Source organism: Podarcis melisellensis (assembly GCF_964234715.1).
Source record: "Podarcis melisellensis genome assembly, chromosome: 1".
In the NCBI taxonomy this organism is placed as follows: Eukaryota; Metazoa; Chordata; class Lepidosauria; order Squamata; family Lacertidae; genus Podarcis; species Podarcis melisellensis.
In genome coordinates, this window is record NC_138528.1 from 66704248 (window position 1) to 66725760 (window position 21513).

Consider the following 21513-nt stretch of genomic DNA (forward strand, 5'->3'; position numbering starts at 1 on the left):
AGAAAGCTACCTTCTTGAACCAAGTCCTTGCTCTCCCCTCCCCTCGCTCAACTATTTAAAGATCATAAGTCTGTTATAACATTTAAATAGCAAGAGGAAGGTGGGTTTGAAATCTGATGCTCAAATTACTTGGAACATCATTTTGTTCCTTATTTGGTTCAGCCCTGCAGGCTAGCATCACCATTTTTAAAAAGGTGATTGATCTGGCTCTTGCAGCACTCTGAATTGCAACTTGAAACGCTTGTCTCAAAACTGCATGTTGAAAGCATAGGACTGACACCAAGCTGCATGTGACTTTCTTCCATAATCTGCTGCAGGGCATTGATAATTTCTGCAGGCTGCATACTTTTAAGTAGACCTTTAGTTTGAAAGTTAAATCCAAAAAGAAAAACTTGGTATCATGAACACTAGATGAAATATTTTCAGTATTAAAAGAAGTCCAGAGAAATGTTATTAAAATAACAGAATGAACAAATGTTTTATTGGCATGTTCATTGTTGTAAACAGCATCTGGCATGGAAAAGTTTACCAAAACCTTTTATTGATATAAATTAGATGGTATTTCTGAAAAAAAGGACAACCTTCTATAGAATTGTTTGTAATTGATCTTAACATAGCAAAGCAAAATCTTACTTGTCTAAGCTTTGCAAATGAAATCATGTTTACTGCATCAATCTGTACCACTCCTGAACTACTGGATAATTTATACTGGGAGATGTCCAACTTTTTAAAAAGCTACATATAAAAACTATGATCAACTCCAAAGAAAAATAAAGTATGACTTGTAATGGTACTAGAAGATCCAAACCTGTAAGAGCTCAAAAACAAAAATGTACAAAAATAAGTAGCTGACCCAAAAACCCACCCCGAAAAACTCAGTAACAAGGGAAAATTACAAATCTAAGTACCCAGCATTTGCCAAACACAAAATGAATACAAATTTAAATAGGCAGCTATACTTTTAAATGTATACAGCGAATATTGATATGTGAAGAGAAATACCATAGTAAGCAGCTGAAATGTAGTTCTGCTAACTCAGGACAGAGTTGTATTTACACACTGAATGGAACAGTGAAGTCACCTGTTATTCATAACCTAAATAAAAATTGGTTACAACACTGCTCCAAAATGAAACACCATCTGCTGGTAATGGTAACTTCTGCTAAAAAATACATTTATTTATTCTTTTTACTTCAGAGATGTCCTGCTTTGTAGAAGAGAAATCTTAACAAGATTCAGATAAAAATGTTAACTTTTAAGGGTTGGATTCTGCCAATTCCATCACATTTCCACTCTTGAGCTTTTCAAAAAGCCACTGTCACATTTACTTCAGAAATCTTCAATGAGGTAATGTGTGCATCAGTGAAACAAAACAGAAAAGAATTCATTCATGGCCTTTGCACAGCTTTTATTATCAAGCTATGAATATCCTGTTTGAGGCTAGTTTACTAGCTACTGCTATGTGCACATGGTCAATTTGCTCATTACCCCTCCCCGCCCCATTTTTTGTTTCGTTTTGTTTATTTGCACATCCCTTTTATCTTTACAGTACATTTGACTATAGTGCACAACATGATTCCAAATCAAACAGTGACCTGACTGGGCACTGAGCTTGATTGGGCTGCAGTTTTACCAATCAGTGCTGGTGTCTTTACACCTAATGTCCTGCCATAACGGCACTACACAGTAGTAGTGTACCTCTCACATGTAACAAAAAATTCCCCAGGGAAAATGCTGAAATATCAGTCTTGAGTCAAATCTTTATTTGGTGCTCCATCCAGATATATTTTTAATGCTTTTTCTTTACGGGGGGAGTAGGTCACACGGTGTCCAGTTTTCTGAAGTCTGCTGCTTTCTTTTTTCATTAACTCATTTCTCTGCTCTTCCGTCAATTCCACCACTTCTTCAGTTTTATCCCTTTTATATAAATACAACAATTTTAAATTCCATAATAATGCACTTTAAAAATGAGCAAGCCCTATTTATTTAATCTAAGGCATAGTCAAAATATTTTTTAAAAAATCTTTGCATAATGCTAGATAAAGACAGCTTTTCTCCATGTGGTCCCCCTGAAGCAATAGTCCTATCCCAAATCCATCATCATCAACCCGAGACTCTGAAAGGATGTGGTAAGCAATTTGAGAATCAACTTTGACATCTGCTCTGAATAGATATGCAGAACTCTGAAGTAAGAGCCAATGTTTGGACCAGTTGCACTGTTGAATTGGTGAGGAAAAGACCTAGTTGTCAGTACTTCACTGGTGGTATGTGAACGGGCATAACTGCAAAGAGCTGCATACTCTGCCACTTGTGTATTTTAGTTACCACAGTAGTTGCACATACAATACTTGAACAGTGGCAACGGTGCACAAAAAGTGTTTTGACACAATATCTCTGTTTAGTTGGAAGTCTGGTGGTGGGCACAGCAGATCTGAGGACACTTGTATGGTGCCTAATGTGATAGCTTTCCCACAGATAGCAACATCTGGAAAGCAGGGTTAAGAACACACTGAAGTTTAATCAGAGGTGGCAGGATCACCAGACTTGGGCAGGCTGATTGCAAGGAGTGCCTGTGCACAATCCACTGACCATTCCTGACTACTCTAAAACACTGCCCCACTGGAGGTTTGTTTTTTGGGGGGGAGAATTTCAGCCTCAACTTAGTAATTTTTTTAGTACTAAACCAATAACAATGTTTTTCAATGTATTTAAAAAACAACAACAGAAAGGCATACCTATAAAAAATCACTGCTCCATCATCACAGATGTAGAGAGGCCATACATTCAGTGTTGAAACCTTAGGATTCCAATCCAAATCCTGATGTATTTCTAAAATTGAGATCTCACATGGAAATGTTCCTCTGCCCTGGAAAGAACAAAGCACCTTAGCAAAAAGAGCATCTATACAACAAGAAGATACATACATGGGCAACTGCAGATACTGTAAGACCATCAGTGAAAGCGCTCATCATCCAGACCCCTGCTCGCCATTTACTCTCCTCCCCTCAACAAAGGATTTAGCATACCATCCACTATGGTATGAGTACAGAGACGCTTGTGTCAAACAGCTAGTGCATAGGAATGGGCTTTCATGTTAAAAGTTAAAAAAACACTGCAGGATTAAGAGAAAAATAAAATTCTCACCTTTGCAAACTCAATGTTTTCTAAAAGGATTCCACTTATTTCACTAAGCTGTAAAAAAAAATTCAGTGCCAGATTTATTTGATGAAGAGATAAAGTAGCAGATTTGTTATCACAAATTGCATTTATGTTTTATGCACATTTAAAGTTCTACACAAAATGTTATTTAAAATATTTCTAAATGTTCATTGAATATAGTCTACAATAAGACATTAAATCCACATACAAATGCAATACAATATTCATTATGCAATTTATACAGAGGCAACAAAATAATTAAAAAACTAAAAAGATTGAGGCAACATAACCCTTCATAAATGGCGGGGCTGAGAAAAATGTCTCAAGTATGTCTGCCACTGCAGAAATATTTTTTTCCTTAGTACATACATACAAAACTCTGCCAAGGACTCAAGAGAAAGTCCCCAAACATCTTAAGGATATAGGCAGGCTGGCTTGACAGGAGACATTTCAGACCCAAATTGCTTAGAGCTTTAAAATACTTGGACTTGGAAATGAACAGGCAGCAAGTACTGTACTAACAGAAGTTTCCTTGTCATCTTCAAGGGCAGCCCCACATATAACCCATTACAGTGGTGCCCCGCAAGACGAACGCCTCGCAAGACGAAAAACCCGCTAGACGAAAGGGTTTTCCGTTTTGGAGGCGCTTCGTAAAACGAATTCCCCTATGGGGTTGCTTCGCAAGACGAAAAAAATCTTGCATCCCCCTGCGGGTTTTTTTCGCTTTTTTCTTCCTTTTTTTAAGCCGCTAAGCCGCTTATCAGCTGTTCCGCTGATAAGCCGCTTAACAGCTGATCGCTGGAAGCCGCTTGACAGCTGTAGCGCTAATCCGCTAAGCTGTCAATGGGCTTGCTTCGCAAGACGAAAAAACCGCTATATGAAGAGCCTCACGGAACGGATTAATTTCGTCTTGCGAGGCACCACTGTACAGTAATCCAACTGGAGGGCTACCAAATCATGGATCACTGTGGCCAAGCTATTTTCAAGGCTAGTTGAAGCCTCCAGCTACCTGAATGTAGAAGAAGCTACTTCTTGCTACCAGGGACATCAGGGCTTCAAGTGTCAAGACTTGACATAAGAATCAGCACAAAATCCTAAGAAGTGCAGCTTTTCACATATTGAATGTCATTTGTAAATACCGAACAAAACCTCTGTTGGCAAACTGCAAGTATGATCTTTACATGGATATGTGAACTTCTCAGCCACCATCAGCATGTGTCTCGTCTGGATTAACCCTCAGTTTGTTGAATGACTTCCATGGTGGGGAAGAACAGAGGTCACCATCACATAGGATGGATATGGAAAGATGTACAGCAACATAGTTAATTTTCCCTCCAGTTGGGGTTAATCAATTAACTACAGAAGGGGCAAGGAACTCAGAACCGGGGGCCCAATATGGCAATCCAGGCCTCTCTATTCAGCCCTTGGGACTTTCCCCCCCAGTCCGCATCTCTCACTCATCCTGCTCTTCCAAGTGCTCTTTTCTGGCTACAATGTATTCTTAGACTGATCACTCTTGACTGTTTGAAATGGAAGACAGCAAGAAGTGTGTGCATATAGAAACCTCTGACTTCTATATGGCTGAAAGGTTTAGAGTCACATACATTTTTTCTGCCCACCTTTGCCTCTGACCCCGTCTACCACTGGCATGCAATCCTCAGAAGTTGCTCTTAAATAAATGTGACGACTCTTGAGTTGAAAAATGTCTTTTGGTGTCAATAGGAGAGGTAAAAAGAACAAAAGCTGCCCTGACCACAATTAGCAGGTAGGGTGTTGGATGACTCCCCTCCCCCCCCCCCGCCACCTGGACCTCCATAGGACTGCTCTGTAATTTACCTTTTCTTTTAATTCATCAACACCGCTGCTCTCCAAAACTACTTCCTGAAATGGATCCAGCTTCATCTCTGATGGCCTCCACCTTCTTGACAGAACGGCAAGCTGTGACATAGATTTCATTTTTTCTGCTCCTGAAGAAGATTTGATAAACTTATTAGCTGAGATGGCAAAGTTAATGTGTTTAATTGGAGAAAAATCATTTATTGACATTTATTAAGAATTGGAAATACAAGGACTTTTTGCATAAGAGAAAATGAACTTGCAATATCTGGATTTGAAGATTGAAAAAAAAATGGCTTATAGAAAATAGAATAATTAGATGCTAATGGCATACTATATTTAGCTGAGGAACAGAGAACCTGAAATATTTTTATCGTTTTTCATTTTCTCCTTTGTCTCCCCACCCCCTCTTTCCTTTCCATCTTTTTGCTTCTGTTCCTTTTTAGATTAGATTTTTAAAACTATTTCTTTTATTCTGGTGTATTATAAAAAGATACTTCGTACAGGGTATGAACTTTCGTATATCTCTGGATAAGTGTCACTAAAAATAGACATTAATTTTTAAAAGAAAATATTTGAGATAATGTAAAGACTTTGAGCAAGTAGTTCCACAGATACAGAATTAAATATTATGTAGTGTCAATAAAAACTATTTGCAGAACAGATATTCACAAATTCTTTAAGGATAACCATGAATAACATTTATAGGTTTTAAATCTAGTTTCTAATTTTAACTTCCTCCCTGCATATGAATCTCTCAAAACTGATTATGCTAAGACATCTCACTCACACAGTCAAGAAATTTAATACAGCTCCTGCCACTCATTTGTCCCTTTTGAATTAGTATAATACATTAATACGCATTGGTTGCACTTTGTCTCACTAAAATGTGTTTTTAAAAAACCGATAATTTTCTGATAATATAGCTAGCTAATTCTGGTACAATTAAAAGGCTTCCAACAGTTTAAGCTAAATAATTTTACTGTGCAATCTTATTACCATCAAGTATTTCTAGGAAAACCTCCCAGTTACTTGAAATATTAATGTCTTCTTCATAAACATGATAATCCAGAAACACAGTTCCTGGATTTTTCCAGGTCTTCTTTCTCAGGCGAAATCTACAGGAAAAAGATTTGCAGAAATGTTAGCATATGTCCATAAACAAAACCATGATCAAGATTTAGGCCACAGTATTTAATCTGAATAATGCCTTGTTTACATTAGGGAAAGGTCATGTGTTCTACTACAAGCAGTTAGCTAATTTGAGCTAAGAGGGCTAATACAACTTTTCAATATCCATATGGAATCCTTTGTTTTTTAGGATAATGTTTGAACTTGCAGAAATGGAGCAAAGTTTTTATTCCATGAGAAACAATATAAAGTCTGATGCAAAGACAGATATTGTGTGCTACTAGGTTTCTCATGTCACACTATATTTGCTCAAGATTTAATTTTAAAACACATAATAAAAAAAGGTAGCATTTCCCCATACTTTTTGCTTTAAATGGCAAAAATCAACAGTACCCCATTTTTTGTAAGCATCTTGAGTTCAGGCTTTAGGCACCTCACATAAACTTCACTGTAGTGTGATTTACCTGTCAATAGTCAGATCTAGTCCACACTGTTCCCTGAGCTGAGGAAGTAGCTCCTCTTTTGACTGCCGCACAGTCATTCCTTTAGCAAAAACAGAATCTAGAAGAAACTTGCAGGGCTGCGAAAACAAATGTAAAATGATTAAGCTTATTAGAGAAATCACTCTCCGAGACACTCATAAAAGGTGGAGTTATAAAATACAGGGCTGCTGCCATAGCCTCCATAGCATTGAAAAAAATACCCCATGGTTTCCACACATGATCACCACCAATGTGACAAAGACTATTTAGGATTTCTGTTTATCAAGTATACAGAACTCAGTAATAAAGCAATGCAATTCTTAAAAAGTGCAAATTACTGGTTTGTTGTTATGTGTCATGTCCATTTAATGATTAAGGAAAATACATGTCACTGTCTTGTGTTGTATGAACTCAACATCAATGGTTTAACCAATTATTGTTAGTTGTGCAACTAAGTGACAACAGATTCATGCCACAATTTATATGTTAAATGCACAACTTTTCCCAGAGATAATTTCTGTTTTTTGTCACACTGGCTCCCATAAAAAGATGATGTACATACTCAAATAATTAAACTGTAAATGTCAACTTTCAGATGATAAGCTACCCAAACACAAGTTTTTTCAAGCTTTACTTACCTCTGGATCATTTACCAAGAGCTGATAAACCTTGACTCTGTATTCACCTTTCTTCAATGCTCTCCCAAGCCGAATTGTTATCTTTTAAATTAGGGGTGGGAAAAATAGAAACAAGATTAGATGTTAGCTGTCTCTTATCATCAACATGGAATATAGTCAATACCAGGCGTGTCAAGTGGCGGGGGCTGTGGAGTCTTCAGCCCCCCCAAATTTTTCAAGAAAGGGCCTGGGCTCCCTCAAAATCCTGTGGCCTGCTCCACCTCCTTGCTGATGTTGCATGAGCAAGAGGAGGCCGAGTGTGGAGCCCGGCGGCTGCACTTTGCTGGCTTTTCCCCGCCCGATATTGTGCGGGGAGGAGGCCGAGCACAGAGCACAGCTCCGCACTCCCCATTCCCCACCCAGTGTGCGAGCACCAGCATCTCGGTGGCAGGATGCCTGCGCATCCTGGCCTGGCACAAAAGCGCTAGCAGCTAGGTGGGAGTGGGACACGTGACGTGGAATGTGACAACACATCACACGATACATCCCAACAATGTGGGGGTCAAGTCGATGCCCTTAGTCAATACAGCAAGAATCATAACCACCAGAAGGCCCACAGATTTTTGGTATTTTGATATTACAGGCATGAGGGAATGGTTGCACTACAAAATTTAGAGTCTCAGATTTTAGGAGGGTGAAGGAAGGTGTGGCGAGAAGCTTTAAAAAGGGTGTTCAACAGACTCAAGTCAGGGATCTATTTTTTTAATGTGGAATATACTATTTGGGTTAGATGGCCCACCCAAGTCATCTAGCTACAAGTAAGGTGAAGTGAGCATACAGTTTCAATTATGGAATATATATATATTTGACAAAGTTTCATAAATTACCCTAGTTGTAGTATGTGGTTTTTCCTATGTAGCTACTATGTCCCTATATTGCAACACAGAGACAAATGCTTCACATGCAAAATATCTGAATAATCCCCATATTCTGGGGAATATTTACATGCATTTCAGTATTTAACTGCATATTTTGCTAACCTTGTTGTCATCTGAGAAGGATGAAAGGGTCTCATTCAGCCGAACACTCTCAAACTCCTGATTGCTGGCATAAACTCGAAAGACCTTAAACTGAGAAGATGGAACGCCAACAAAAGGCTCCAAGTGTTGTTTGAAGGCAGAGAGCGTAATTCTTTTATCAACATGAATCAATAGCCCTAAAGCAAAAAAGAAATAAATAAACAAACCCATTGAAATTCTTTGTGCATAATGTATACTTGCTAATATCTACTATGCTACTCCTGTAATGTAGCAGTGTCAAGTGAATCATCTTCAAGTGCTCTCCACTAAGTGCAGACTGTGAACCCCAGTTCAGCAATAAGTAGAATGGAATGGATGTTCATATCTGCTTTACTAATCCTACCCCCATTCACTACAGAGGTACCTTGGGTTAAGAACTTAATTTGTTCCAGAGGTCCGTTCTTAACTTGAAACTGTTCTTAACCTGAGGTACCACTTTAGCTAATGGGGCCTGCCGCTGCTGCTGCGCCACCGCCACACGATTTCTGTTCTCATCCTGAAGCAAAGTTCTTAACCCGAGGTACCATTTCTGGGTTAGCGGAGTCTGTAATATGAAGCGTCTGTAACCTGAGGTACCACTGTATTAGGAAACAAAAACCAAACAAAGCCTGACACTTTTCTTTTTGACAGAAGTAGATAAACTTTATAGGCATAGTTGCCCTTTCAAAATGAATCATGTTTGCCAAATTACAGGCACACAGGTCCAAGAGTTTGGGGAGGATGTCATCCCCTCCTCCCGAAAAGGAACTGTCTCTAACTTTCCCCCTTTTTTGTCATGCAGAAGAGGCATGGAATATCTGCAGCATTTCCTGTCAACTACAGAATGGCACCTACCATTTTCACTCAAATGCAAATACTCTGCCAAAATATGAAGATTAGCCGTGCAGGTTTCCAATAAAATATTGGGCAGTAGAAAATTCCCCACACCTCATTCTCTTATGTTCTTCTAAAGGCAATATCCAGCAGGGTCAATACAACAGATTTTCACTTGCACAGTGGGGCCTCCATATCCTGCAGTTCTCTGCAGACCTCTAAAATCTGCTCTAGAGGATTGAGGGACCAGACCAGGGGTAGGCAACCTAAGGCCCAATCGCTTTCTAAATCTGGCCCGTGGATGGTCCGGGAATCAGCATGTTTTTACACAAGTAGAATGTGTCCTTTTATTTAAAATGCATCTCTGGGTTATTTGTGGGGCATAGGAATTCGTTCATTTTTTCCCTTCAAAATATAGTCCGCCCCCCCCCCAAGGTCTGAGGGACAGTGGACCAGCCCCCTGCTGAAAAAGTTTCCTGACCCCTGGACCAGATCCTCCAAATTAGTTACAGGGATGCAGCGGACTGTACAGTGTATAAGAGGAAAGGAAAGATCTGTTACATCTGGTGAGCCAAAATTGGATATCACTCTGAGTATCTAGGAGCATCTTTCTCCATTATGTAAATACGTGTGTGGGTAAATTTACAAATTTAGTTGAAAGGAGGCATGCAAACGTAAAATAATAAAAATGTACATTTCAAAACATACGTTTTGCCTTTCATACATACATTTTTGCCCCTCTCCCGAACCTTCTTCTGCAACGTAGGGCTCTGCTTTGAAATACATATATTGTGCTTCTCCCCTGCTCTTCCCACTTTCATCATATTCACTGTCGGTTCCAGAATCCTCTTCAGCTGTATCCCATGTTTCTTTTTTCCCTTCGTTGGCTTTGGATCTCCGACTGCTTGTTATACTGTGTGAGTCAAGTCCATTGGCCAAGGGTATAGCAGCGCTGTCTACATTGCACAATGTGTCACTACTGTGACTGGAACTAAGAATATCACTGTCCACCGAACTTGTACTCCTGTCATTATTCACATCAGAATCTGATCGCTCCTCGGACTGGAAATTATCTGGATCAGAAACCTGTATTTGGTTTTCAAGTTCTCGGTTTTCTGCTGATACTGATGAGTCTACCTCATTTGAAGGAGATTCAATGTTTTCAAAGTCACTTGCCTCTGTGCTCTTGCTACTGTCTCCATTATCCCCTTCTTGCTGCTGCTGCTGTAGAGATAAGGTTTTAAGTTTTTCAGTGCTTTCTTCTAGGATAGCTTCTACTGATTTCATATTACCTAGAGGTCCTTTCACTCTTTCGCATATTTCATCTAGATTTCCAGAGTCTCCACTGGCTTTCTGTAAAACTGTCCGCCTGAACTGTGATCCAGGAGATTGTTCTGGTAATGAAACGTACAGTCTGATTGTATTTGCATGCCGATCTAGGAGTTTCCATAACTGTGAATCTGTAAATGCCAGTTGTCGATCCTGAGACTCTGAACTTTCAATAAATACCTAAAATATAGAGATGAAATGAAGAAGTAAAATTCTGTTTCATAAGGAGTTTATGTATAGAGCACTCAGATATGGAAATACACAAAAGATGCACCTGTCAATTAAGTTATTCTTACAGGACAGGTCTATGGTCTTAGCCAATACTGCTGAAATCTAGACAATGGTTATTCTTTGAAAGCCACCCCATCTCATTTTGTTTTCATATGCCATTTGAGATATAGGTTTTTAAAAAACACATGTTGACATACAGTAGATTTAAGAAACAACATTAGCACTTCCCAAGACAAAACTAATTTAACATAAAATCTTACTTTATTGCTCCTAAAAAAGCCTTCAGCTTTAAGTGTTTTGTTGGCCACACCGAGGAGACGCAAATCATTGTAGCAACGTTCCAGCACAACCCGCATTGTTTCAGCCGGCAAATGTACAGTCTAAGGAGGCCAAAAGAAATAAGATACTGTTAATCGTTTTTTGCAAGCTGACTATAAAAAGATAATCTGCATATAATTTCTGTTCAGGGTACAAATTATAAAATATAGATATTGCTATATCTTTATAAAACACAAATGCCATGCAAGAGTGAACTTTGCAATAGCACAAGATGATGCAATTGATTTACCTTTGAAATGAGATGCTTAAATTCCGTAACTGTCTGGTTCAAATAAGCACGAACACTAATTGGAGGAGCCACAGTTTCTTGCTTTAGGTCAACAACATGAACTTTTACCATGACTTCTATCAAAATAAGAAAATAAATTATCACCCATGAAGACACCTTACATGAAAAGAAGAAAGATCATCATTTCAACAGCTACAGCCATTTAGTAGATAAATTAATCTTTCTTCAGAGAAAGCACATAGCATAATTTTATAAAATGATTTCAGAAGACTGATTCAAAGATCTCTCAGTTTAGCTAAATTAAGCATGTTTATTGAAGGAATTAATACTTCTTAGTCATACACAGGGAATCTTTAAGAAATATTACTTACCACCAGGTTTGTAACACTGGAAAGCTTGGTCAGGTCGCCTTGTTTCCAGGAGTAGATCAAACATGTATGTTGATTTAACACCTCCAAGCAAGATTCCCATTGGAGTGTCCTCTTCTCCTTCATATGATCGCTCCAAATAGTCGTGGAACTCATCATATTTAACAAGACGACAGCAATCCAGGGGAACTGCTTCTTCTAAATCCATTATCTAATGCAAAGTTGAAGAATAATTCCTTGAAATGTACAGTAATTCTGAGCAAGCATTCAGTCAAAACTGGAGTAAAAGGGAACTATTATGTGATGGGACGATGAGCTGCTTGTGCGTAAAATGCAAGTCCCTCAGAGTTTGATCAGGCTTTCAAACCTCTGCCTGTGACGGAGCCCCTCCAGCATGGCTGCGTCAATCACTAGTAGAATCCGAAAGTGGCTGCTTTCGGAAACGTTTCCAACATAAAAGCTCCTTAACGGAAACACGTCGTCTGGCCTCTCGGCGTGACAGTTTCCGTCGAGGTGTGGGTGTCCCTATAGGAGGTCCTGAGACCTCCCCACTGGTTTCGCTTGAAGCGTCTCTGAGCCATCCCTCCGACTCACTTTCCCTTGGAGTTCTTGCTCGCCCTCTACTGGTTCCCTCTTCCGCTGCTACTGCTCTCTCACCCTCAGTGAGCCTTTGCGCCTCCGGCGCTTTAGATGTCAGTTCCCTGACATCCACCTCCCCTCCAGGGCCCCCTTCACCCCCTCCCGTCTCCTCTCCTACTGGCGGAGAGGAGGTAAAACCCTTGAAAGAACCTCCCTCATCTTCCGACGTCGCGAACACTTCCTTCCACTTGTTGCTGTTCCTACTCTCTAGGTACTCTTCGTCATCAGAGTCCACTCCCTCTTCCAACTCCGACTCCGCGAACCCTTCCATTTCCTCTTCCTCATCGGTGGTGCCGAAATACTCCCTCCTAAACCTTGCTATCGGCTGAGGTTTCCTCGGGAACCTTTGATGGAACGTTTCTGTTAAAACCTCGTCATTGACTTCCTGCGCACTTACCCAGGTGTTTTCTGACTCCGGTTCCCCTTCCCACGCCACTAAATACTCCACCTGATTTCCCTTCCACCTGGAATCGAGGATTTCCGCTACATGGTTGCGGCGTTCCCTCTCTTCCAAGGCTGGTCCCCTGACGTGCTCCCCTTCACCTCCTCCCCTGTATGGTGACAGTAACGACCTGTGGAACACTGGGTGCAATTTCATGTGATTGGGTAATCGGAGTTTGAAAGCTACCGGGTTGACCTGCTGAATCACCTCAAAAGGTCCCAATCTTCTGGGCCTCAGTTTCTTACAACCCCCTTTGAACGGCAACCCTTGGGTTGACAACCACACTTGATCCCCCACCCTTATGGTTTCACCTTCCCTTCTGTTCTTGTCTGCCTGCTTCTTATATTGTGCCTTAGCCCTTTCTAAGTTGAGCTGGAGCTGCTGATGGATGGCTTCCATCTCTTCTACAAAATGTTCAGCCGCTGGGACGCTCCATCTCTCCCCTCCTTCCCCTGGAAATGCCCTGGGGTGACACCCGTAATTAGCCAAAAAGGGACTCATCCCTGTGGACACATTCTCCGCATTATTGTAGGCAAATTCTGCCAACGCCAACTTTTCGACCCAATCGTTCTCTCTGTCATTGACATAACACCTAAGATATTGTTGAAGAATGCCATTTGCCCTTTCCGCCTGCCCGTTGGTTTCAGGGTGCCGGGCAGTTGAAAAATTGACTTCCACGTGTAACAAGCTCATGAGCTTCCTCCAGAACCTGGAAGTAAATTGTTTGCCTCGATCTGAGATCACCCTCGAGGGAGCCCCGTGCAACCTAAAGATATGTTCCACAAACAACTTCGCCGTTTCTTCCGCTGTGACTGCATGTGAGCATGCTACAAAGTGGCACATCTTAGTTAACAGGTCTACTACTACCATGATGGCTGTTTTCCCCTTGGACCTTGGCAGATCCGTCATAAAATCTATTGATATCGCTTCCCAAGGCCGTTCTGGTGTGGGTAAAGGTTCTAATAACCCTGCCGGCGCCCTTCTTTCCCCTTTGGCTCGCTGACATTGGTCACACCCTCTTACATACTCCCTTACATCTTCCCTCACCTTAGGCCACCAAAATTCCCTGGTAACCAACCACATGGTCTTGTGTTGCCCAAAATGTCCCGCCGTGGGGCTATCATGCAACTGCTTGAGTACTCTCCCCCTCAATTCACCTTCGGGTATATACAGTGCCCCTTTGTAATACAATGCCCCATTTCTTTCCTCAAAACCTCCGGGGCTCTCGCCCTCCCCCCTGAGACCTCTGAGCTTATCCTGGGCATATTCATCATTTTCCGTTTCCTCCACCAGTTCTCGTTGCCCCACCATCGCCGCCCCACACACCCAGCGGTCCTCCGGGATGACATGTCTCTCTTCGATCACCCCCTCCCCTTCCCAATATTCTGGTTTGCGTGAGAGCGCGTCCGCCCTGACGTTTTCTGGGCCTGGCACATAACAAATCTCAAAGTTAAATTTGGAGAATTCCTGTGCCCATCTCACTTGTCGTTGGTTGAGCACTCGAGCTGTTCTCCAATACTCTAAATTTTTGTGGTCGGTGCACACTTGCACCTTGTGTTGTGCCCCAATTAATAAATGTCTCCACCTCCGGAATGCTTCGTGAATGGCAAGTAGTTCCCTGTCATACACCGTGTAATTCCTCTCGGACTTATTCAGCTTCCGCGAGAAGAAGGCACACGGTCTCCACTCCGACGCACTCCTCCCCGGTTGAAGAAGGACCGCCCCTACCGCCCGGTCGGATGCATCTGTTTCCACTCTCATGGGTTTTCGTAAATCCACATGCAGAAGTTGTTCTTCCGAGGCGAAAGCCCTTTTCAGTTCTTCAAAGGCTCGATCCGCCTCTGCCGTCCAAACAAATTTCTTCTTGCTGCTGAGACAGTCGGTGATGGGCGCCGTCAAGTGGGCAAAGTTCTTGATGAACTTCCGATAAAAGTTCCCAAATCCCAAGAATCTTTGCACGTCCTTCTTGGTCTTCGGTGTCTTCCATTCCAGTACCGCTTGGACCTTGCCTGGATCCATGGCCAATCCCTTGTCTGACAAGCGGTACCCCAGGAATTCCACCTCCTTGGTATGAAACTGGCACTTCTCCAGTTTCACCCACAGCTGGTTGGCTTGCAGCCTGCCCAACACTTCTCGAACGTCCCTCACATGCTGTTCCTCATTTTCCGAATACACCAACACGTCGTCTAAAAAGGCCACACAATTCTTGTAGAGCAAAGGTCCCAGAACGTGGTTTATAAAAGCTTGAAAACACGCGGAGCCCCCTTGTAGACCGAAGGGCATAACGAGGTATTCAAAGGCTCCCAACGGGGTAAACATGGTGGTCTTCCATTCATCTCCCTTCCTTATGCGTATCAGATTGTACGCCCCCCGCAGGTCCAGTTTTGTAAAAATCTTTCCCTTCCTTACTCTGGTCAAAATGTCATCAATTCGGGGCATAGGGAAAGCCAGGGGCTCCGACACTGCATTGAGGGCCCTGAAGTCACACACCAGTCTCGGTTTGTCTGTGTTCTTTTTGTCCACAAAAAACACTGGGCTGCCCCCCACCGCTCGGGACTCTCTGATGAAACCTCGCTTCAAGTTTTTGTCAATGAACTCCCTCAGCTCCTGCATCTCCGTCTGACATGGCGTACAGCTTGCCTACTGGGAGTTGGGCCCCTGGGAGTAGGTTGATTTGACAGTCAAAGGGTCTATGCGGTGGCAGTTTGTCTGCTTCCCTTTCGCTGAATACGTTGCTCAGATCTGCGTATTGCGGGGGCACCTTCCCTTTGTCCATCACTTCCATCCCCGCTAGGGTGACTCTGTCTCCTCCCGAAACCTTCCCCTCCTTGCAGTGTTCTAGGCAATGCGCTGACCCAAAGGAGACCACCCTCTGATGCCAGCCCACTAGCGGATCGTGTAGCGCCAGCCAGCTCATCCCCAAAATGATGGGCGCTCCTCCCAGGATGGCCACATTAAACGCTATCTGTTCGGTGTGCCTTGCCACTCTCATTATCATCGGGACAGTCTGTTGGCTAACTTCTCCCCCCAACAGCTCTCTGCCGTCAATCGTAGTCACCTGCAAGGGGTTACTTAAAGGGATAGTCTGTATCTGGTGCTCAGCTGCAAACTCCTTACTCATGAAATTACAGGAGCTGCCTGAATCCAAAAGCGCCTTGACCTTTAGTGGGTGTCCGTTTGGCAGTTCTAGTAACACCTCTATCACTAAAGCGGGTCTGGGGGGTTCTGGCATGGGCACTTTCATTGCTCTTTGGCCTGGCTGCTGTGCCCCAACGGTGGCAGCCAGGCGTTGGCTTTTACTTGCTCCTTGCCTTCCTCTTCCTTTCCCCCAACAGCTCCTGCCATCCCTTGCCATTCCTTTCTTTGTGGGCAAACTCTGGCAAAGTGCCCTGGCTGTTGGCAGAGATAACATCTCTTGGCGCTCTTTCCCTCCTTTTTCCGCCCTTCACTGGGATTTGAAACTGCGCGCGCCCGCGCTGTTCCAACTTCCATCGGCTCTGCCGGCGGGAAAGGTGGCTCTGGAATGTCTGGAATGCGGAACTCCCTCCAACGGTCTCCTTTCCCTTCCCGCTTTTCCATAGCCCTCGCCTCCTGGCGCGCTCCTATGGCCAGCGCAGATTTGGTTAACTGGTCCATAGACTCCGCCCTGGGGCCCCGGGAAAGCTCATCTTTGACGGTTGAAGAAAGCCCCTCTTCGAAAAGCATTTGGATGGGCTCCGCCGATAGGTCCCACCCCAATTTGTGAATCAACATGGTAAATTCAGTCCAGTACTCACGGACAGATCTGCTTCCTTGCTGGCAAGCCATTAACTGCCTTCGCACCACCCCCTGCTCAATATCGCTGGAAAACATCAGGTCCATGGCACGAAAAAACTTCCTCGTGTCCTTTAAGATCTCATTATTCGCTGCCATCAGGGGTCTAACCCAATCTTTCGCCCCGGATTCGAGATGGCCAATCACATACGCCACTCGCGATTCCTCATCGGGGAAGTCATCAAACTGCAAGTTTAGAGCGTATTGCATCTCTGTTCTAAAGGCATGATAGTTCCTGGGATCCCCCCCGAATTTCTGCACCAATCCTGGCACCTTTCTGGCGAGCGGGGTGGTTTTCTCCTTTCCCTTTTCTGCATCCTGAGCCCTCCTCTCCTCAAGCCTCGCCGTTTGCAGCGCCAACTGGATCTCCAACGCCCTGTACCTTTCTTCCAGGCTTGGACCTCCTCCAGCTGCTCCTGCTTCCCCGGTTCCGGCTGGATTGCTCATGATGCTTCTCCCTGCACAAGCTGGCTTTCGGAGACTTTCGGATTGCTGTGATGGGACGATGAGCTGCTTGTGCGTAAAATGCAAGTCCCTCAGAGTTTGATCAGGCTTTCAAACCTCTGCCTGTGACGGAGCCCCTCCAGCATGGCTGCGTCAATCACTAGTAGAATCCGAAAGTGGCTGCTTTCGGAAACGTTTCCAACATAAAAGCTCCTTAACGGAAACACGTCGTCTGGCCTCTCGGCGTGACAGTTTCCGTCGAGGTGTGGGTGTCCCTATAGGAGGTCCTGAGACCTCCCCACTGGTTTCGCTTGAAGCGTCTCTGAGCCATCCCTCCGACTCACTTTCCCTTGGAGTTCTTGCTCGCCCTCTACTGGTTCCCTCTTCCGCTGCTACTGCTCTCTCACCCTCAGTGAGCCTTTGCGCCTCCGGCGCTTTAGATGTCAGTTCCCTGACATATTATTTCAAGTTTTACAATTTGATCAACTGGTTCTAGCCACCATGAGTTTAAGAAAATATGAGAAATAAATATAACGTTAAGAGGTGTTTGCATGCTCAGTCTAGACATGTCAAGATTCCCCTCAGCCCTACTAAAAAGTGGACCAGGAAAATTCTACTTTCAGTGTTGTTATTGTCTAATGAAGACTGAGCTAATTAGTTAAGGTTTACCATGAATACATGGATTTATACCCAGTGTATCAATTACAATCTCGAAAACATTATACTGTACCTTATAGGCTAACTCGACAGCTTCCTTCAGAGTCTTGTCCTTGTGAACTTCTAGTTTATTCTCCATCATTATTTGTTTTACAGGATGCAAACAGAACAATTTTATCTGTATAGTCATAAACAAAAGGATCAAGTCAAATAGATTTGAATACATTTGATAGGTATGATCTATGAAATTATAAAAATGCAGTAGTAGTATCTAGCAATGTTTAGAGAAATATGCTCTATGCACAACCATTTTGAGCAGAAGGTGGGTTCACAAAGGGAAGATGGGGGGGGGGAGTTGAAGAAAAGCATGCAGGCATATAGCTTGTTCTTAGCCTAATAAAACTATGGTTACTAGAACTCTTAACTGGGCAATTGTCAGACAAGGCAATTAATGAAAATTTAGACCTACTGTACTTGTGCAAACTAGGTCCCTAGAAATCTATAGTGTAACAGTAATTTGTTAGCACAGCGTCAAGTGAGAACATGCAGACAATTCGTATCAATGACCTCTGATGTAACTGATCTGCATATATTACACTGCTTTTGTGGAGACAAATACTACAGGATACAGAAAGTCATCTCTTCACATTAAAATGGAACTTCTGGTTACAGTTAAAAACTCCCGTAACAGTGCGTGTTTCTTGCAAACTGAAGAGATGCATTTATTCACACTCATGAATTCTGTAATATTTTCATGCAAATTAAAAAAAATACTCATTTTGGCTCTACAAAAGAATTTCTGTGAAACTACTGGAATTTGTAGATTAATTTATTTTTCTTTAATGAAAAAACACTGCTTAGTTAGAAACATGCATTCAATTTCAATGGGAATTGAAGTGGAAAAAGCAGAGGAAAAAAGCACCAAGAATCTAGATCATAACCTTTTGACAACAGATTAAATAATAGCTCAACCATCCCCACAAAACCCAACTTCAAAATATTGTAAAAGTATGATATATTTGGATTAGCACTAAATCCTTGCTGGTTTCCAACAAATGGCTGCCTATTTGCTGCAAATTTAGCTTTTCTTCGCTTGCCTTCTGCCTTAAATCCCATATAATGAGTTAACATGGCTATTGAGAGACAAATGCCCACATTTCTTTCTCTCCATTAAGTTGGTATTGTTGCTGATCTCCCATTTTTCCAAAGAAAAATATTGCTGCCTATCAACTGCCCTGCGATTCTCAGATGAAGGGCGGTATAGAAATTTAATTAATACATAAATAATACTTAATATTCCTCTCTAACTTAATCATTTTTATAGTTTAAATGAAGAAGAAAATCACAGGAGCTGATGGGAGTAGCAGCCCAACAACATCTGGAGAGCCCTAGGTTGGTGATGGCTGTCTTAATTTGGGATTGAGTCTTGACTGATTTCCATGGGGGGGGGGTCAATGCACAATCCCACCACAAATTCTACTGTGAAAGCACAAATTCTATTGAGATGAAACATGAGAGAACAAACCTTGCAAGTATTGCGCTCTATTTCACGTTGCCTTTTTTCTTGTTCTTCCAACTCCTTTTCTTTTTCTACAAGTCTTTTAATGTGCTCTGGATATTCAGTCACTTCTAGGAACTCTAACAATGCAAATAGGCAAAAGTTCAAATGAGCTACTCTTTCAGAACGTTCAGTACTTTGCTTATTCTTCATCTAAAATAGAGATCAAACCACCTTACATAACTGCTTCCAGGCAGCCTATCATATAAACAGTACTGACACATACCCCATTAGCCTTAGCAGCAGAGCTGCATCATGCGCCTTCAAGACCATCTCAAGGCCAACAGCAGAAACACCATCCCTTTAAATTCACTATGTAATTTTATCTGTTGTACTGTTTTAACATTTTACCACAACATGCCCTGACTTGCATTTTAAAAGTATTTGTGTAAGTGAAGACACTGGTTTTGTGAAGTTTTTGTTTCGGGTTTTTTAAAAAGTATTTAGCTTGACGTGCAACACTTAGGAAACTTAGTAAACAAAAAAAGGAGAGGGTGTGAATTAATTTTTATATTAAAAGAGACAGTTGTCTTTACTCATTTCTGCAGTTTTTGTTGTTGTGATGTATGAAACTATATTTATGAAAACCACCACTTACTTGCATTCCTCGTTGTATCCTTCAGTCTATATATAAGCATGTATGCATTTGTAGAGCTGTTGGGAAGATTTCAGAGTCAGTATCTATTGTGGATGTGGAAAAAACCACACCTGCACACAATATCTAAACTAAATGTTTATAAACATACCAAAGTCTTAATAACACAAACACTTTTTACAATTAGCATAGCAGAGCTCATGACCTAGCAATAAAAAACCCACCTCTTTGATTAGGCTAGAGACTACCTAGGGGTGAAATCAAAGTATTTTGAGGGAGGAGAGATGAAGATTTGTGTCTCCTCCCTCAAAATACTTTGATTTCACCCCTAGGTAGTCAACAGAACATACTGAGAAACCTTTTATCCATCACTCTGAATATAATTATATTAATTCAGAAAATTGAGTTGTACTATACAAGTTTTATAGTGTATTTAAACTTTCCTAACCTTGCAAAAGCACTGGAATAATACCCTCTGCTTCCAGATGTTCCGCCATAAGTTTTCTTAATGTCTTCATGAGTTATCTAGAGGGAAACATGGCACATAATTTTCCTTGTTAATTACTTTGTCAGCTACAGTAGTATATCTAAACTGCAATATTAATTATGGGCTACACTACAGGGCTGATATAAGCTATTCTCTCCACTTTAGCCCAACCCCCATCTAATGTCTCTAGACAAATGCTACAATGTTGTGGCAAGTCCGCTCAGACCCTACCCTGCAGTATGCGGAATAAACTGCACTACAGGACTATCTTAAGGCAGTTTGCCATAGTCCTTTCCAACCTGCAGTATAGAGAATTAACTGCATTTGCTTTGAAATTTGAATGGTTTTTTGAACTGCAATCTTCATGATCCCCTAACCCAAGCCTGTCAATATGTACCACTAGCTTACAGGTGCTGCCATTATAGTTACATGAGAGCAGGCACTATGTCTCAGAGACTGGAAACTGAATATAAGACAATTAACTTACCTTGCTAACATGTTGATCATTGAAGCTGTACCATTGATCATCAGTGAACGATTTTATGCATGCATAGTAATGGCCTCCAGCTGCACTTCCCGAATGGACCATGACAGAAAACAGTTCATATAATAATGAATTCTGTGAGAAGGTAGAAACAAGCATATTGTTCAAAAAAAGGCTACAATTAATTTTTTTGCAGGTTTATATAAAATTAAATTTTAAGATTTGTTCAAGTTTGATAGTATCTTTCTTGATTAAAGCAACCATGCACTAAAAGGTTAGTACTAATACTTCAAATTTATTCCTTAGTACAGTGGTGCCCCGCAAGACAAATGCCTCGCAAGACAGAAAACCCGCTAGACGAAAGGGTTTTCTGTTTTGGAGGTGCTTCGCAAAACGAATTTCCTATGGGCTTGCTTCGCAAGACGAAAATGTCTTGCGAGTTCCTGCGGGGGGTTTTCCCTCCCCCCCTTTTCCCAAGCCGCTTATCAGCTGATCCACTAAGCCGCTTATCAGCTGATCCACTAAGCCGCTTATCAGCTGATCCGCTAAGCCCGCTAATAGCGCTAATCTGCTAATGGGCTTGCTTCGCAAGACGAAAAAACCGCAAGACGAAGAGACTCGCGGAACGGATTCTTTTCGTCTTGCGAGGCACCACTGTAGCTACCAGACCATTAAGTAACTCCTTTCAATATTTAAACAACATCTATGAGTATCTAACAGAATACTTCTGGAACAGCACATTTCAAGAAATTGCAGAAAATTTTCAGATTATAACCCTGTC

General features: G+C 42.0%; 1 protein-coding gene across 3 annotated transcripts in view; it reads right to left on the reverse strand.

The window, feature by feature from the left end:
• Positions 1-450: 450 nt before the first annotated feature.
• Positions 451-21513, reverse strand: part of USP47 (ubiquitin specific peptidase 47) — a 52914-nt gene continuing 31851 nt past the window's right edge. For all 3 annotated transcript variants that reach the window (XM_081918066.1, XM_081918065.1, XM_081918067.1), the window contains 17 exons: positions 20736-20867; positions 20210-20286; positions 19765-19820; positions 19134-19246; positions 17682-17786; positions 11617-11824; positions 11246-11361; positions 10938-11057; positions 9846-10626; positions 8266-8441; positions 7247-7327; positions 6591-6706; positions 5995-6113; positions 4996-5126; positions 3145-3192; positions 2736-2866; positions 451-1917 (listed from right to left, as the gene is read on the reverse strand). In XM_081918066.1, coding sequence (XP_081774192.1) covers positions 1743-1917; positions 2736-2866; positions 3145-3192; positions 4996-5126; positions 5995-6113; positions 6591-6706; positions 7247-7327; positions 8266-8441; positions 9846-10626; positions 10938-11057; positions 11246-11361; positions 11617-11824; positions 17682-17786; positions 19134-19246; positions 19765-19820; positions 20210-20286; positions 20736-20867 — 2685 coding nt within the window. In that variant the 3' untranslated portion in view covers positions 451-1742. The remainder of the gene's footprint in view (positions 1918-2735; positions 2867-3144; positions 3193-4995; positions 5127-5994; positions 6114-6590; positions 6707-7246; positions 7328-8265; positions 8442-9845; positions 10627-10937; positions 11058-11245; positions 11362-11616; positions 11825-17681; positions 17787-19133; positions 19247-19764; positions 19821-20209; positions 20287-20735; positions 20868-21513) is intronic.